Source organism: Danio rerio, chromosome 15, assembly GCF_049306965.1.
Source record: "Danio rerio strain Tuebingen ecotype United States chromosome 15, GRCz12tu, whole genome shotgun sequence".
Lineage (NCBI taxonomy): Eukaryota > Metazoa > Chordata > Actinopteri > Cypriniformes > Danionidae > Danio > Danio rerio.
In genome coordinates, this window is record NC_133190.1 from 20,534,576 (window position 1) to 20,553,792 (window position 19,217).

General features: G+C 34.4%; 1 protein-coding gene across 1 annotated transcript; it reads right to left on the reverse strand.

Moving 5' to 3' along the window:
• Window positions 1-6,608: 6,608 nt before the first annotated feature.
• On the reverse strand, window positions 6,609-19,217 carry arcn1b (archain 1b). The gene is given in 10 exon segments (NM_201993.1): window positions 6,609-7,722; window positions 7,803-8,007; window positions 11,400-11,514; window positions 11,636-11,783; window positions 14,863-15,028; window positions 15,339-15,503; window positions 15,582-15,784; window positions 15,898-16,077; window positions 16,195-16,458; window positions 19,114-19,217. Coding segments are annotated over 10 exon segments (1,539 nt in total). The 5' UTR covers window positions 19,117-19,217; the 3' UTR covers window positions 6,609-7,632.

Sequence of the window (19,217 nt, forward strand, 5' to 3'; positions counted from 1 at the left end):
AAAGCCTGGCTCAGTGCTTATCTGTGTGTTCATTCATCCGAGAGAAAGAGCCGCCCTCTTTTATGAGCGGGCGAGTGGTCATTAACAGCCCTCCTCTTTTTTTCCCCTCAACACCCCCTGGTTCAACAGCACCTATATGGTCCCTGACTGACCTGACTGTGACATAGGGACAACTGAAGTCTGTTGAAGTCTAGAGATACACTAGGTAAGGGGGTGTGCACCAGCCCTTGCATTTTTGGTTAAGTTGTTAGTGTAGATTAGTTAGCACATCATTAACGTTGAAGATTGACGATTTATTTTTCATATCTTTTGTTTGCTAGATTAGATTAGAGGGGGTTATTATTGAATATTAGTAAGACTGTTTTGGTTGGTTCTTTTCTTTAGCGCCACCTATAGTCCATTTTCTAAAATTGCAAATATTGTAAATAAGTCACCTACTGTTTCACCATCACCACTTGTAAATGAATCACTATTATTTGTACACAAGTTATTGTTGTCTGTCCTTACTTTGGAGCACACTTTTTTTTTGGAGTTTCTGTTTTAACCAAATCTTTAGTCCCAGTGTGCAACCCGCTCCCCCCTAGACTACCCAGGGGTTGTTACAGTGATGCACACATCTTGACTTTTCATGACTAATTCTGTTTGCTCATTATTTGCAAGAAAAGTATCAGATTCCAAAACTGATATAATACAAAAATATTTAAGTATTAAAATAACTGAAAATTTGTATATTAATATAATAACAATAATAATAATAATAATATAATAATAATAATATAACAACAATAACATATTAGTATTAATAAAATAAAATAATTGAATATAAAATTTTATAAATGCCATTTAATAAAAAAAAATCTAAATAACAAACATGTCTAACATTAATATATATTTATTATCAAATCAATATCACTTATTAAATAGTCAATGAGAGTGGTGTAACGGATCATAAATCTCACGGTTTTTATCACACTGGGGTTTTTTAGTCACAGCTCGGACCATTTTTCGAATCAACTAAAAAGAAGAAGAGACAAATGTAATTTGCTTTCCATTTATTACAAAAACAGTACTGCAAGAAACGTTTGCTTTTAACAAACAAAACTGAGAACCTGTAATTTTATTAAAATAAAATTAAGAAATATTCAGCTGAATAATTATTATGTTTTTTATATTTTGTGAAAAACTCACTGTCAATACTCCTGTTGCTGATAACGCTAAATGTATATCTAACATTATAATTTGAACAACACATATTTTATTTTTATTTATTTTTTCAATAAATGATTCAGTTTTTCACTCATAAACCTAAAAAATACTTCATTGCTGAATGTATTATTTTTTAAAAACTATTCAGTGGCATAATTTTGATGGCCACCTATTGGTTAAATAGTGTAATTGGTGCCTACAACTTTCATTTTATAGCATTAAGTTAAATGCATATGATAGTGATTTTAATCTTTACCATAAACATCAGTGGCTTTATCTAAACTATAAACTATTATCCAAGTACTTTTGTGTCAATTGACTTTGTGTAACTTCATAACTAACTTAAAAGACTAAAGACTCAATCTCTTTTTCAGATCATGTTTTCAGATTTGAATGCAGTGATGTTAATAAACATGTGCAAATCACCATCATTTATAATTTGTTAAGTGGGCATTGTGATCTTGACATCCCTCAACCGTGATCCGTTACACCCCTAATCAATGTTATTATATGTATATATATATATATATATATATATATATATATATATATATATATATATATATATATATATATATATATATATATTCTAGAAAATGAAGAATTCTTTGATATTTGGACCAGAAACAGGACAAAAACCCTAAGAAAAAGCATTTTTTTTTTTGCAGTGTATTCATACAATATTTTTGTTTAATACATCAATTCATGTATTTATTTCATTAATTGCAAAGTATGAAATGAATGAAAGTCTTTGCACAAGATTTGCAGAATTTCTTCTATTTTTACTCTGCTGTTCTCAAAAAATCAACTGCAGTACATTTTGTTTGCAAGTCTGGAAGAAGATATTGGCTGAATTAAAACTAACAAACCAAAAAAACACATATGGTAAATGTTTGGAGCAAAAAGTTGCCAGAATTCTGATTTCTTTCCCATGGATCAGTGCATCTCTGGGCTGTTTATATCAGACACATGCTCCAGCATGGTCAAACTTCACCTTATTATTCAAGAGATCAGATAGGAAATTAGGTCAGCACAGATACAGTCCCTATTGGAGCGGCTACACCCTTCAGTCCCTTCATCAAGCCCACAAATCAGTGTCTCAATCTGCTTTCTCAGCCCTGCCCTAAAACTTTCCTCCTGGATTAGAGGCAACATCAAACACACAGGCAGATTCTAGCAGATAGCCAGTGTTTCACATACAGATCATCATCTCTGTAGATGTGGGTCACAGAATTCAGCTGTGAGATTTACAATATAAAGGAGCACACATTTATGACAAATCGAGGAAAGGTCAACAGTTCAGCTGTCATTGCTACTAGGGATAGAAAAACAATGCTTTTGGTGGGTGGGGGGTTATTTAGACAAATAACTTTTGATATTTAGACTTAAACTTAAAGAAAAAATTTATGTAAAAATGCTACAAGTGCAACGAGTAAATTAGAATTTGATTAGATTATATTCAACTTTATTGTCATTACACATGTACAAAGCAACAAAATGTAGTTTAGATATAACCAGGAATGCAATAGCAGCAAGCGCAGGATAGATGTATATAAGTTATAACGTGCAGTAATTGAAAAACTATGGTGATATTTACAGATGGGTGTACTAAGATCATTATATACAGGTTGTATTAACTATGAAGAGATTTACACTAGATGAATATACAGTTGAAGTCAGAATTATTAGCCCTCCCTTTGATTTTTTTTCTTTTTTAAATATTTCCCATTATTCCCATATTTATTTCTTTTTTTTTTTTGTAAAACTACAACAAAGAGCTCTCTCTGTCTGTCTGTCCTTTTACTTAAACATGTCAGCCAGCAGTCAATTGTTACTAATGCACAATTTTTATACAAATCCTAATATGTAAATGAGAAAAATCTATTAAATGAGAACATTTAAATAGAATATTAGCAAAATTATCATATTTACAGCACCATCATAACGTATAAGCCATGGAGATGTGTTTGTACAACATAATACACAATACATTATAATCAAATGACCCATGAATATTTTCTAAAATAGAGCACTTATAGACATACATACTCATATGCCTCGCGGGCTGGCAGTTTGAGACCCCTGCTGTATATTGTTAAATTGAAACTTCAACTCAAACCAAGACTATAAAAGCAGACGGGAATATGTACCATCATTTAAAAGGGCACATTTTATTTTTTAAACATCATAATCTCTCCTAACACATAATTACTTACCTGAAGAATAACTAAATGGATATTTGATCCCACATACTGTTTTGTGTGACATACAAATACCACAGAAGGCCACTGTAAAAAATGCTGGGTTTCACATAATTGTGTTGGGACAACATAAAGGAATTAATTTAACTTGTTAGTATACACAAATTTAGGTGGATTGAATATAAAAAAATTAATTGTCCCCAAAAAAACTTTAGAATTGCGTTGTTTTAGCTCAATTTAAACAAGTAGTTTGAACAAATTGCAAATCTAGTTTTTTTTTTTTTTTTTTAAGTGTAAAACACATGAGTTTAGCATCCTTACGCAACATCATCTGCCAGAAGAAAACCATAATCAGACAGAACTGAATAGTCAAGGGCCAGTCATAGCAAATGTGAATAATATGACTCTTCATAACTCTGTGAGACAAGCTGCCCATCACCACTGCCTGGGGAAGTGAATAATTGGCAGGGATCTTGTCTGCTCAACCAAATAATGCATTATCAACTCTAAATGCCATTGCCATGTCTCTGGGATTCCTCACATTCCTGTACGAATCCTGAACAAGCTCCCAGTCCATTAACTCATGACTAAATCAGGGCTGACCATTCAATTCCCTTATGACAGTTAATACTCACCAGACGTACAGTAAAACAATGACAGCAATCGACCGTGTCTGAGGATTTTAGCCGATTGCTGTACAGTTGTTGGACAGTTAAACGCAAGCCACATGATTTAAAGATGTGGGATGATTTTAATACGTAGGGTTGGGGATTTAAAACAAACTTGACCTAACAAGCGCAACTAATACATGTGGGTCAAAGTGTGACGACATATTTTGGTGTTGACTTCAGTGATTTTATATGTAAAATCCCCCCCCCCACACACACACAAATTGAAAAGAAAAAAAGGTCAGTGATGTCAGTGAGTGTAACTTAAGTTAAAAATTGATTCTGAGCTGATTGTATAAAACAAATACATTCACTGGCCACTACATTAGGTACACCTCGCTAGTTCTGGGTTGGAACCCCTTTTGCCTTCAGAACTGCCTTAATCCTTCGTGGCTGAGATTCAACAAGGTACTGGAAATATTACTCAGAGATTTTGGTTCATATCGACATGATAGCATCATGCAGTTGCTGCAAATTTTTCGGCTGCACATCCACGATGCGAATCTCCTTGCAAACTGATGCGAACATCCCAAATGTGCTCTATTGGATTGAAATCTGGTGACTGTGGAAGCCATTTGAGTACAGTGAACATTGTCATGATCAAGAAACCAGTCTGAGATGATTCACGCGTTATGACATGGTGAGTTATCCTGCTGGAAGTAGCCATCAGAAGATGGGTACATTGTTGTCATAAAGGGATAAACATGGTCAGCAACAATACTCAGGTAGGTTGTGGCATTGCCACAATGCTCTATTGGTATTAATGGGCCCAAAGTGTGCAAAGAAAATATCCCCCACACCATTACACCACCAGCCTAAACCGTTGATACGAGGCAGAATGAATCCATGCTTTTATGTTGTCAATGCCAAATTCTGACCCTACCATCTGGATGTCGCAACAAAAATCGAGATTCATCAGACCAGGCAACGTTTTTCCAATCTTCTGTCGTCCAATTTAGGTGAGCCTGTACAAATTGTAGCGTCAGCTTCCTGTTCTTAGCTGAAAGGAGTGGCACCTGATGTGATTTTGTTGCTGTAGCCCATCTGCCTCAACGTTGGACGTGTTGTGCGTTCAGAGATGCTCTTCTGCATACCTCGGTCGTAATGAGTGGTTATTTGAGTCACAGTTGCCTTTCTATAAACTCAAACCAGTCTTGCCTTTCTCCTCTGACATCAAGGCATTTATGCCCACAGAACTGCCGCTCACTGGATATTTTCTCTTTTTCTGACCACTTTCTGTAAACCCTAGAGATGGTTGTGCATGAAAATGCCAATAGATCAGCAGTTTCTAAAATACTCAGACCAGCCCGTCTGGCACCAACAACCATGCCACGTTCAAAGTCACTTAAATCACCTTTCTTCCCCATTTTGATGCTTAGTTTAAACTGCAGCAGATCGGCTTGACCATGTCTACATGCCTAAATGCATTGATGTGATGCCATGTCAGTGTTTCATCTAGGATTTTTTCCAGCTGTGGTGGCAGGCCTTTTTTTACACAGATCTACCAATGAATCAATGACAAATTTCATAAGTGCAGTATTTTAGAATGTGATTTTTTTATTTTAGAAATCACATTTATGTATTAACCTACGAGCATGCGAAACTCTATGCTTGCGCACCGATTTCCTCTGCTCGTGCACAAAACTTCTTGCACGCCCCATCAAACATACGCTGCTCAAGTGCAGATTTTCTTGTAAGCTCTCAATTAAACGCTGCTGAAGTGTGATTTAGAGGGTTTGTGTAACAAGTACGTCTCCAACATTTAGTAGATTTGCAAGGAATATTTATGAATATTCCCAATAGACCTACAGAGCGAGATTAATGCATCCTGAAGTGTAACAGCTATACGTCGTGTTTGCTGGCCTCTCGCACCTGTCAGTTAGTCAGCAAATAACCTTAAAAGGTTAAACAAATAACGCACGCAGTACTACAGTTACAGAAAAGTTTTCGCTGTTATAATTCACTTACCTTTTAATAATTTTTGGTGCGAATATCACCCGCTATAAAAAAAACAAAACAAAATAAAACAACATTTTGAATGAAAAGCTGTAATGTAGCCGTGGTGGGATCAATTTTAGCGTGGTGCCCCGCCATGGAAGAATGAATGTAGCAGAAACCATGCAAGTGATTGGCTGATTAGAATTTTGTGCTAACAAGCAGTATCTAATGAAGTCGCCGGTGAGTGTAATTTAAACTGTTATTACATGTTAAATGAAGTATAAACATGAAAATAAGTAATTTGAGGCTGTACTGTGGCATTTAAATAGCCTTTTAAAAAATTGATGTTTTAAAAAGCTAAGCCACAATAAATGACAGGTTAATTAACATCTATAAAACAGTAAACATGTATGACAGTCATTATTATTTGGTAAAAAATAAAAAACACTGGGCGCATTCTGAAGTATTGAATCGGTTACATTTTAGTCTTTTGATGTTGAGGATTCCTTTTATCTGTGACCCACATACAGTACAATACAACTACTGTATTCCAAAAAATGTAATATAAAAGCAAGAAGGGCTCAGGAAGTAAATCTGAATTTAAATGTGATTTTATTATTGATTAAAGGTATTCATAAGTATCTTACAGCAGAATGGAATGTCGTAAGCCTCCCCTTGGCATTTCGCAATCATCTTTGAGTGTGCGCTGATAAACATATTTTATGTTATGGAAATACAAAAAAAAATAATAATAAATCCATTCTTAATAACATCTGGGAAGCCGGAGATAATATATTTTCCTGTTTAGCCAAATAAATGCTGCAATGAATAAAAAGCAGGAAACATTTAAAGAGATTACGTGTAACATTACTTACAAAACAACAGAATGAAAAATCATCCCGTTTAGATTCTGTTAATCTAAACAAATGATTACATAAATATAACTGAATACAAACAAAATGGGGGGAAGATGCTAAAAGGCAAATAGCGTTTGTGCTTTTTGTTGATGTAGACAATTATGCTCATATTCACCAACAGCAGATGAGGGATGAATTTGGACTGCATATTTAATGCAGCGTCAGTTCTTATTGCAGAAGCACAGCTGATTTAACCACCCACACATTCATTTGGTACTACAATATTAGGTCTGCTTCCATATTACACAACACCACCATTTATTCTTTTAACTCATTATTAGAAATAAAACCAAACTGCCAAGATAAATGCAGATCATGTAGTATAGGAACCAAAAAAAAGCCAATAAGGTTGCGATTCTATACAAAACCCATGCAACACGTGTGTACATGTCCCAATTTATTCTACTCAGGGTCAGGAAGGTTGTTATGGGCTTATAATACATCTGCTGTAGGATGACACTGAGTTTCCCATGATATCTTCGGGTGCAGTGCTGTATTTGACTTTCCTGTCAGGTGTAGCTGACTGTACTGTAGTACTGTGCAGCTAAAAGGTCCAGTTTATATAAAGGTAGATTATTTTTTCCTTCAAGACAAACAGAAACACAGAAGAACTGCAGCCCATGTCAGAGAGTGTTCCCGTTAACATACAGCTCGCTCTCTGATCCACTGCGCTGGTTAAAAGGATCTTCCACCAAGAAACAGTTACAGGATCTCATACTTATCCACAACAAATGACGTCTCTGAGGAGAATTTGACTGGGCTACCTCCTTCTACATATGTTACCTTTGCAACCTGTGGACAAAAGATAGATGTGAAGTCATATTTTTTTTTCTGGGATTCATTTTTGTTGTCGTGTTTGATGCTCAACTTGCCTGAATGTCACAAAAGTTGCGTTTGGAGACAAAAGAGACGTTGATTGGGAAGAAGTCATTGGGTTTGCCATCTATGCTGAACTCCAGGCTGCCACTCTTGTTCTTCTCGTCGATTACAGGAAGTGACCATTCCAGGATGTTTTTCCTGCTGTCATGGTTATACTGTCCATCCAGATCACCAACCACTGGAGCTCCTACACCTGACCTGTGTAATCAATGCAGCCAGAGTTTGTTGAACACTCATTTTTACGGAAATAGACTGAAGATTTTACAACTTTAAACAAGCCTTTTTTACAAGCCTAGAGTTGTAACAGTTGACTTTTACCTTTTTTGAATCCGTTTAGCTGATCTCTAGGTCTGTCGACCGCACTTTTTGCTTTGCATAGCAAAAATCATTGAATCTGAGCAGACCATTAGTATCTCACTCAAACAATTTCAATAAAGTTTAGATAATTTTCCTATTTAAAGCTTGACTCTACTATTAATTACGTCATTTACTCAGACCGATGTAAAATTAGCGATGGAAAATTAGCTATGTTACAGCCGCAAGTGTTTTGTGCACCGCTTATGCGCGCCTCGCGTTTCAACCGCCTGCTGCGCCTTGCGTTTTTGCCCTTGTGTGCTGTGTGCTCGCAGTTCAACTCTGAGCGGAAAAGGAGCATTACGTCAGTCACGTCTATTTCATTCTCCAATCAGAGGAAAGCAGAGGCGGGGTTTCTGTTGAGGTGACAGCAGTGTTTGTGTTGTCACAACAACAATAGAGACTTTTGAAGATGACGGAGAGACTTGTGGTTGCTGTTTTGGGTTATTCAGAGCTGTATTACTTTACAAATCTTGAATATCACAATATTTATAATTATTAAAATTATATTAATATCCACAGCAACACTCTCGACCAATACCCAGCTAATCCAATCATTGCCTAGTGGCATAATAAAAAGCAAACCGTGCTTCTTTTTTCTCTTGTCAACAAGTCAAGTGAAAGTAAGCAAGTGGTGCAGTCAACCGAAAACAATTGGATATGCTTGTAGAGAAGGTTTTTGTACAATGCACTGACATCGCTGATAGGGATGCAGTGATTAGCTGATTTCACTATTAACCATGCCTAAATTCATTATGGTTAATTAATCATACATGCTTCTCAATGCTGCATTTTTGTTGCACAGAACAAAACTGCTGCAACTAAACAAACTTATGCCAACTGTGTGCTAGTTTAAAATTCTGAGCTTATACCGAAGCTAATACGTACGCACAATGGATTAACTATAGCAGCAGGCCATTCACATATTGCGTCTTTTCTGCATGCAAGTTTATTTTTCCAATAGAGATGTGCGGGGACCTCCAGGTGCACAGAGTAAAAATGATCTCACGCTGTAGAGTGGTGCGTGGCTGTCAGTGGAATGTTAACAAAAGATACATCAGACAATTTATTAAATTATTAAAATGACTATGTATGCATGAACGCAGATAGTAACAACAGTTCATTTAAATTCTTAAATAGACAAATACTTTATTTATTCAAATTTTTTATTTATTTATTCATTGTTTTGTCATTTATTTTCATTGTAAAATTATCACTCATGTTTAGGTCTAAAACTTTATTTATTTTTAAGTCCAAAGAGAGAAATGGACTATTGTTTGTTTTTTATTAATATTATGGGCTGTATTTGGTTACTGAGCAGCAATAAACAACACTTTAAAATATAAGCAGTTTTCTTGTGACCTTCTTAACTAGTAGTGTTTTGAATTTAATAAATGCATAATAATCAAGATGACCGTGAAACCATGATTATTCTGCAGACTATATAATTGTACAACCAAAATATATAAGTGTTGTATCTTTATTTGTTAAGCAGTTTAAAACATAACATATAAGTGTTTGAATGTACAAGAAGCCTTCTTGAGCAATACACTGATTTTGCTGTGCTTCAAAATACAACATTTTTAACGTTTTAATGTAGAAATTGCCAACATGGGTGTCTTAAGGAGCAAAAATAAAGCATATGGGCACTTATATTGCTGTTGTGTCATCACTTCTCTCCGCCCCCTTAATTGGGATGCTTTTTATGAACTGGCCCCCATGACAATTAAATAGCAACTAATTAAATAGCCCTGTTCTAGGCTGGTATGGCTAAGAACTACACTCTCATTCTGGTGTAATAATCAAGGAATTTTGCTGCTGCACCAGTTTCCTTGTTGAAGCTTTAAATAGAAAAAAATATAAATTTATCAAATATCAGAAACTAATGGTTTAATTCTGGTATGTTAAATAAGAGTAGGGCTGCAACTACGACTATTTTGATAATGGATCGCAGGAATGATTACTTTTTTAAATTAATGAGATTAAAAAAAAAAAGAAATAAAAACTTTAATTTGATGTTTTGCTTATAACATTTTAAAACTGCAAATTCGGGAATTATTCATGTATAAATCTGTACTTTAAATATACAAAAAGACATACATCAAGTTTAATAATCTTTAATTTTGACATTTTAAACTAATATTTAAAATGTCTATATATAATATATTCTAATATTTAATACTTCTCTAAATAACCAAAATATAAATAAACAATAAGCAAAGCAAATGTTGTACTCCTATGATATTCACATTAAATCATTAAATAAACATTAAATAAATTAGTATAAAAACATGACAATTAGATTAAGCAGCAGAATTTGTTGAAATATCAAAAATATAAATAATAAATAAACAACAAATATTTATTTTTGAAACGGATGTAGAAGGACAGGTAACGTTCACTGCTTAGTCAGTGCACAAATGTAAAGTTTTTAGCATCCACTGAAAAAAAAAAAAAACTGCTGCTGTCTGCTGATTTTGTCTCACTCTATTTGCACAGTTTAATTTAAGATAATCTCAGGTAGCAATATTTAAATAATCATCACTTTGCATCATGAGGTGACTGCGCCATGTGATGCTCACAAGTTGCAACTATACTGATCTAGTTGCAAATGTCCCAAAGTTAGCAAACAGTTTAAACAAATGCACTTTACTTTTTTGAAACGATGAAGATGACTGGTAGGCTACTTCCATGCCACGAAAACTCAGTTTTACATAGCTGATAGTCTTGCAAAGGCTGTAGTCTACTTAAAGGTATTTAATGTAAAATTCTCTTGTGCCTTGGAGGACTAGGATGCATGATTTTTGGACAAAACTGAAGAACACTGGCCAAAAGTGAAGGGAAAGCAGAGAGAATGCAACAGACGCACGAGAGAACAAACGTGCACAAGAGAGGACCATGACTGAGAAACGAGCAATGCTGGTCTATTTCCGATTCAATTATTTATGCTAAGTTAAAACACAATATAAATGCTCCGCCAGACCAGGAGATTGGCTGAATAAAATGTTAAAAAATAGCTAAAGTCAACTCTTAAACTTTGTAAAACAAGCCCATTTCCAAAAACGTGAAGGGTTACTTTAAATCAATGTTTTAAAGATAAACTATGAGCTAACACCTAAACATTTTCCTTTGCCTTTTTGAAAAATTTTGCACACAGACCACAACACTGCCAAAATGTTTAAAGAAATACATAAATATAAAATAAAGCATTCATTGGAAACGGAAAAGGCACTTACGGCACAGGAATAGTGATGACAACATCATTAAGTTCAAGCCCTTCGTCCTGAAGCTCATACTCAATGTTGACATCACAGCCGCTTCCACTTCCACTCTCTGATGGCCAACAGTTGACTGAGAGAACAACATTGAATCAATGTATGATTAATATTTCTAAAAGTGCTTTTTTACAAATTCCTAAACATCAATAACTTTAATCAATCAACAATTTTTGCAGAAAAAAACAATGACTCACTGGTTAAAGGAATGAGAGATTCATCTGTGCTCTGTAATCTCCATTTTAGGACCCCCAAATCACTGTTGAGAGGGAAGGATTTCTCTTGGTTCTTCAGACCAATCAAAGATTCGTTGGTGAAAAGCTTTTTATCAACATGAGGGTGAGTCTGAAGAATAAATGAGGAAAAAAAAAACATTTTTAAACATCCAAACTAATAGACTGCCTTTTAATAGCTGATTGTAAACAGCTTGCCCTTGAAATTAAATCTCAAAATTATAACATTTAGGCCCAATTCCAATTCCACCCGTTAGGCCTTCCCCTTACCCCTTCACATGAACATGCAAAATGAGGGGTACAGGTGTCTCAATTCTCTTTAGTTTAAAGTCGAAGGGCTAAGGGGAAGGGGTAGATGCCCCTTTAAACGGAGATTTAATTAGGACCACACTCAAAACCAAAGGGTAAGTAAAAATTTCCCAGAATACACCAGCCACACCAGCAGGATAGCTGCACCCAAAAGTAAGGAGATCAACAAACTCGTATTTTAGTCAACTTCATGAATTTTTACTACAAACAAGCACATGTTTTGATACATTCATAACCGCATTCGTGTTTTACCATCATGCTTTAAAAGAAAGCGCTAAAACAAAAAACGATAAATTTCGCTATCTAGAATCGCTAATAATGACTCCTGTAGAACAGTCCCACAACATTCTGTCACTCGATGACACTCGAATACTCTGTCAGAAAAGTCTTGTGGCTGAGAATGACCTTTTTAAAGGGTCTGCTATAATGTAAATGTTGTTATTTGTGTTTACATTGATGAATATGGCCACTGTGTAAATGTACAGTATAGTTATGATCTTATTGCCACATTTAGGGCTTGGCGATATGGCAAAAAAAAAAAAAAAAAAAAAAAAATCAAGATTTTTTTTTTTTTAAAGTTTGACCGATTCACGATTTTGATTTTTCTTTTTTTTATTGTGTAACTAGTCAACTTAAAACATTACAATAACATGACTGAAGTAACATTCTCTTTATGAGAAACTAGAAAAACCATCTGGTTAAGGAACACTGTATTTTTAATGGCCATGCCATACATAAATTGTTTCAATGAAGTTTATTTGTTGATTTTTTTGTTTTTTTTGCTTGTAGCAAGGATGAACACAAAAATCTTTTACCAGAAGGCTGTTCCAAGCCTAAAACATTACACACATTGGTGATTACCCTGTGAATCCAGACCTTATCTATTAAAGATTAAGCATGGACATTTAAAGTACTAGATATCCTTGCGCTTATGCGTCCACAACTTCACACATTATACAAAGTGTGTGCAGTGTACGTTACCTTATGGAATCATTCTCTTGCCATTGCATCTTGGGGACGCATAAAACCCTGTTATGTGCGATTCTTTCATATTCATGAGTCCTGTCCTTAATCCGCTGGTTAGGTAATCAATATGTCGGCTACTTGATGTTTAACTATAGGTGGTAGGGCTGCTCGATTATGGGAAAAATCATAATCACTATTATTTTGGTCATAATTGTAATCACGATTATTCAAACCGATTATCAGTTGAAGTCAAAATTATTCGCCCTTCTGTGAATTTATTTTTATTTATAAATATTTCCCAAATGATGTTTTTTTTACAGTATTTCCTATAATACTTTTTTCTTCTGGAGAAAGGCTTATTTGTTTCATTTTAGCTAGAATAAAAGCAGGTTTGAATATTTTGAAACCTATTTTAATAGCTCGATATTATTAGCCCCTTTAAGCAATATTTATGTTTGATTTTCTGCAGAAGAAACTACTGTTATACAATGACTTGCTTATTTACCCTACTTAAGCCTTGGAATGTCACTTTAAGATGAGTATCTTGAAAAACATCTAGTAAAATATAATGTACTGTCATCATAGAAAAGATAAAAGAAATCCGTTATTAGAAATGAGTTATTCAATCTGTTATGTTTAAACTGTGCCTAAAGCATCTTCACTGTATTTTTGATTTTATTATTGATTAATGATCAATAGCCATATAGCCATAATTATGCAATAGCCATAATTATGCATCGCATACTCTCATAAGAAAAATCACGCGACAATCATCTCAACGTTTTTTAACAAATAATCTTATTTTTTATTAAAACAAAAGTGGTTTAGCAATGCCCCACCATTGACAAGCCAACTGCAGAGAAACAAGCATCCATCGCGGCAACCGCAGCAAGCACTTTTTCCAAAGTGCATCTCTTCTATTTTGCACTTGATTATTATGCGGTTAATGTTAAAAAAAATAAAATCAATAATAAATCAGCCTACAAGAGTGTTTGTTTATTTGTAGGATATCTGTAAATGCAATCAGAGCCAATGTTCATATCGTTATTAATATTCCATTAACAATATATATCGAAATATTTATACATTTACATGGTGTTTATTGAGATTGTGTGAACTGTATAGGCTGTCTGATCTTTACAGAAGCCAGCCTGATTAAAGCCGATAAGCGCGGTTCAAACTAAGATACGCGATTTTTCACATGGCAGGTTTTTACGTCCTTTGTACATGTTGAGAGATCGAGTTTATCGACTTGATAAGGGAATATTTCTTATAAAATCCACAAAGACATGACTTAGTAAAGCGTGAAGTTATGTAGGATTTTACTAGTTGCATTAGTCTGAATGTAAATACCCTCGTCAGACAGTGGTGGAGTAGCGTTGTTGTATTTGCAGCAGCTCTGCGATGCATGCCCACAATTTCATGCATTGGGTTAAATTAGGCTGTCCAGTCTCTGTGTTCAGTCTGTCACTACCATGGTTGAAACCCAGACAGGCAGTAAGGTAATACAGAGAGTGAACTAAAGCGCATTGGTGCAATTATAATGTATCTAATGTTTTTTTTATAAAAATAAATAAATAAAAAAATTTGTGATTTCTCGATTTAATTCAAAATTAAATTGTCTTAAAACACAAATTCGAATTAATGGAAAAAAATAAAAATTCGCCCAGCCCTAGCCACATTATATCATCATTATAACTTAATATATGCCTATATAAAGCAATTGGAATAACTACAGCAGTTACCATCGTCTGATCTCATATCAAAAGATGGCGATGACATATGATTATGTGTGCAGGTGCGGTCCCAATTCTTTGGGGTAAATTTTGAAGCCCTTCTCCTTCACACTCTGTTTCAAGGGCCAAGGGGAAGGGGTACAAAAATAGAATTGAGCCTTAATGTTGTGCCTCACGCACCTGTAATTGGGCTCCTTTTTTGTCATTGTTGTTGACGACTATGATGATGCGGCCATTTTTTTCATCTGCCACTTTCAGAGTTATCATGCCCAGAACCTCCATGTTTTGTAGTCCACCATCACGACCACAGGTTAGAGAGATCTTCTCCTCCACCCTCAGATGTACACTTTGAAACAGAGTTTATAAACTACCATAAGCCTAAAATATTGCCATTATGGTATAAAAATACAATCTAAAAATAAGTGTTAATTTTTTTCCAAGAAAATTTAATAAACGAAGTTGAAAAGAACAGCACTGATTTAAAAAATACATAAAAAAGAAAATAAACAATTATTTTATTATTATTTTACATTATATTATGTATTATTATTTTACATTATAGATGGATTTACAGTAAAAGCTGATTGACTGAATGTGGAAAACAAATAACATATTATGAGGAGTATAATGTGACTGTGGAAATCAGTAAGCAATACCTTTCCATATTCACTGGAGGCTGAAGAACTTTAGATGCCTCTGACGCTTTTCTTCCTGCACTGGTCGTGACAATATTTTCTCCTTCTGACTTCAGCTTGTCCACAAAGAAATCCACCTCTTTCCCTTTGGCACCCAGCTTCAGTGCTTTACTGGATCCACTTGGCCTACAGGAATTCAGTGAGGGATGAATTACCTTTTGCACGATTATGTATTTAGATGTGATCAAGTTCAAACGCTCATACCTGACTGAAGCAGGAGCCACTTTGGGTTTCTCCGGTTCTATTGTATCTGTGATGATGGTGGCTGACGTGATGCTGCTCATTCCAGAACTTCCAAAACCTCCAAATCCTGGTGATTTCTTTCCAGCACGTTCAGCGTCTTGTCTTGCTCGCTGCAGCTCTTTGGCTTTGCGCTTCATTTCAGCCTTTGCCTCTCTTTCTTGGGTCTGTTAATGGAACATTGATAGAAAAACAAGAAAATTACAGTCGGCTCTATTGATTTTGAAAGAAGAGCATAATTTTGCTTTGAAGTTTCATAAAATTTCAGATAATGTCGGACCTCTCTGACAGCTCTGAAGACTTTTTCTTCATGCGAGTCCATTTCGGTAAAAGTGCGAATCTGGGCTAGATTGACGTTTTCCCGGTAGCCGAGAGCTACAATCTCATCAAATGCAAATATGAGATCAAAACAGTGCTCCGAGATCTCACTTTCCTCCAACACTCTGCAATATTCAGGGATCTGAGAAAAAATATATACAATCACTTATTCAATATACATCAAAATCTTAACCCAAACACTTATTTAAGAAACATCCAAAAAGTTTAAAAATAGAAGGAATGAAAAAGAAAGCTTTACCACTCTGGAGAAAAGTCTTAGCGTCTCCAAATCCTCCAAAATGTTGCTGTTTTTTGTAGTGATCAGAACCATATAGAGTTTCTCCAGAGGCTGGTAGACGTAGCGCACACTGTCTGTTTCCACAAAAGTGTGCTGCTTGCCTGTGTTCATCAGTTTGGGAAAGGCAGCTAGCAGGCCTTCGACACGGGTTCGCGTCATCTCTACAAACTGGCGTGACACTATGGCTTTCCCCGCCTTAGTACACACCGCTGCTGCCAAGAGCACCTGCAAACATTTGACTGATATTAAAAATCCAACAGGGCTGAATAGGAAATACAGCTGTCAGACAGTGCATTTAATATATGACTATTAAGTTTTCTTTTGTGTCTTATTGAGCATAGGGCTGGGCAATAAAATCGGTATTGATATTTTTTGACCAAACACCATTGTCAATAGATTAAAAAAAAATTGGGTATGAAGGCTATAGTTTTGTTAAAAAGTGGCAGCTGAGCACCCAACTTGGAAGCAATGCCAATAAGCTTAGGGTGTAAATTTGTCATTTCCAATGGAGGTGGGTGACTTGCATAATGTGTGTATGGGAGCGACATGTTGTGCAAGCAGCACACAAGTGATGCACGCATTTCCCAGGCGCCCATAGTTAAAAATATCAGAACTTTTCCAAATGTCACCAGCGCACCGCAATTCATGGAAGTAGAACTGACCAATCTGCTTCACACTTTGTACGGCATATACACATTTATAATAACAGCAGACTAATTAGCTCAGACAAACACAGTGCACCCAAACACTCCAGTGCTTTTTACTTTTCTCCATAAACTTGCATCGGAGCTGAAGCAATGGTTTGTCCGTTTGTCATCCTCTGAGAAAACGGTTGATGGTCTCCTAAGTGTGAGAGACGCCAGGGGAGAGTAAGCGCAAAGCTCATTGTAAACAGTGAAGGATATCATCACACTTCCAAGTCAGAATATCGAAAGTGAGGAGATCGTAAAAACATAAAAAATAATAAAAGGATGCAAGGATGTCGCCAGAGTGGCTTTTTGGTTTCTTTTCTTGTGCATCCCAGCCCCTAGCTCCCCATCTGCATTTTTTTATTAATTGCCATTCATCTTCAAAATTTGTAATGTTGTATTATGTATTAGTATAGTAACGGTTAGTTCTTTTACTCAAAAGCGCAAATTTTCTTAACATAATTTGTTTGTTTACAGAGTTTGAGGTTTACTGTATCAATATTATTCACACCTTACAGATGTTGATGTATCTTTAGCATTGCACACACTTAATAACATTTTATTCATCAAGTTTAATATTCTCTTTAAGACTTATTTTGTTGTTATTTTTTATTGTTTTAATATTATTTTAATATAAAAAGATCTGATATTTTAAATATTTTTGTTTTTGACTATTAAAAGTATTTGCCCTAGCATTGTTGGTAAATTAAAATAAGATGATTAAATAAAAAAAAATCCTAATATTCCTAAATGTATTGCTAAAAAAAATTCAATAATTATCGATATAGAATGATTTGAAACATGATATTATGTTATCACAAAAATATAGCCAAGCCCTTATTAAGCTTAGACAAGATTGTCACAAACAAAAAATTCAGATAAACAGTCACGCGAGCATAAACAGCTAAGAAATCACATTTATATTATATATTGAATCTGGACTAAAATGAAAGCAAACAGAAAAAAATATATCAGCATGTTTTGAAGCACTGTGCTGTTGTGACATATTTATGTTCAAACTCCATGCAAAACAAAATTACATAACAGGTCCAATGTATAGCAAAACATAAGCAAATCAGAGACATAATATAAAATTATGTTTAAGTAATCACTAACAGAAATACTTCCAAAAATAAGCTTAATAAAATTACTAAAACTGAAATTCAATGTATATAATGATATTTTACTGTAACAGCATATAAAAAATAAAGATTTAAGAGAGAAAAATGCAAAAATGTATGTTTTACTGTAAGATGTGTCAAATACAAAAACACATTTGTACCGTAGAATTGCATAAATCATTGTAAATATGGGTTCTAACGTCAACTTGATTTTCGTTTCTAAACAAAACACAACATTCCCACAACATTGGGGTACAACATCAATCTGACATGTTGACGTCCTGTGCCTGCTGGGGCAATTAATAAAATTTTTTAAATTGTTAACAAACATCAATAAAAATTATTCATAAATTGTTACACTGTAAAATATATATATATATATATATATATATATATATATATATATATATATATATATATATATATATATATATATTTTTTTTTTTTTTTAAATATAGCTACCAAATTCACGTAGACTAAACAAATTCAAATAAACTATAAAACTATCTGAGTGGTGTAGAAAATGAATGGAAATCATTATTACATTAATATTTACATTTTTAATATTGCATTCTATTATAATATTACAGTATTATATAACTTAACGTTACCTTATTAAAATTATTAAGTAAATAATGAAAAAGAGTTAATTTTGTAAGAGCCACAGGTCAGCAATTGAATTGTCAAAGTCAGCTAGCTACAACATGTAATCTGCAAAAACTTGCAATATGGAAATAATTAAATAACATTGTAAAAAATAAAAGCAGTTTATTATATCAATATTTAGTCATATCAAAACCGATTTACTTTCATTATTTAATTTATAATTAATCCTGATGCCAATCTAATTAGCTGGCTAACCTTTAGCTGGCTAGCAGTATCAGATATCAAAATCTAGCCATTAACAAATTTCCCTATTTCTGTGATATTTTTTAAAACGCAAACAGATGAACTAGACACTCTTTAGTAAGTGACACGGACAAGAAGACAGTTTTGGACTGTATGAGTGATTAGCTAAAACGCTAGCTGTTAGCTTCATTCTGCTAAACACACAAAACAAACACTCTTACCATTTCTGTTCCCTTTTACCGAGGACCCGTCAGTGGACACGGACACTGTCCAGTTGGTTCAAAAACCGAAAGTGTCAGAATGGTGACTTCCGCTCTGGTTTAAC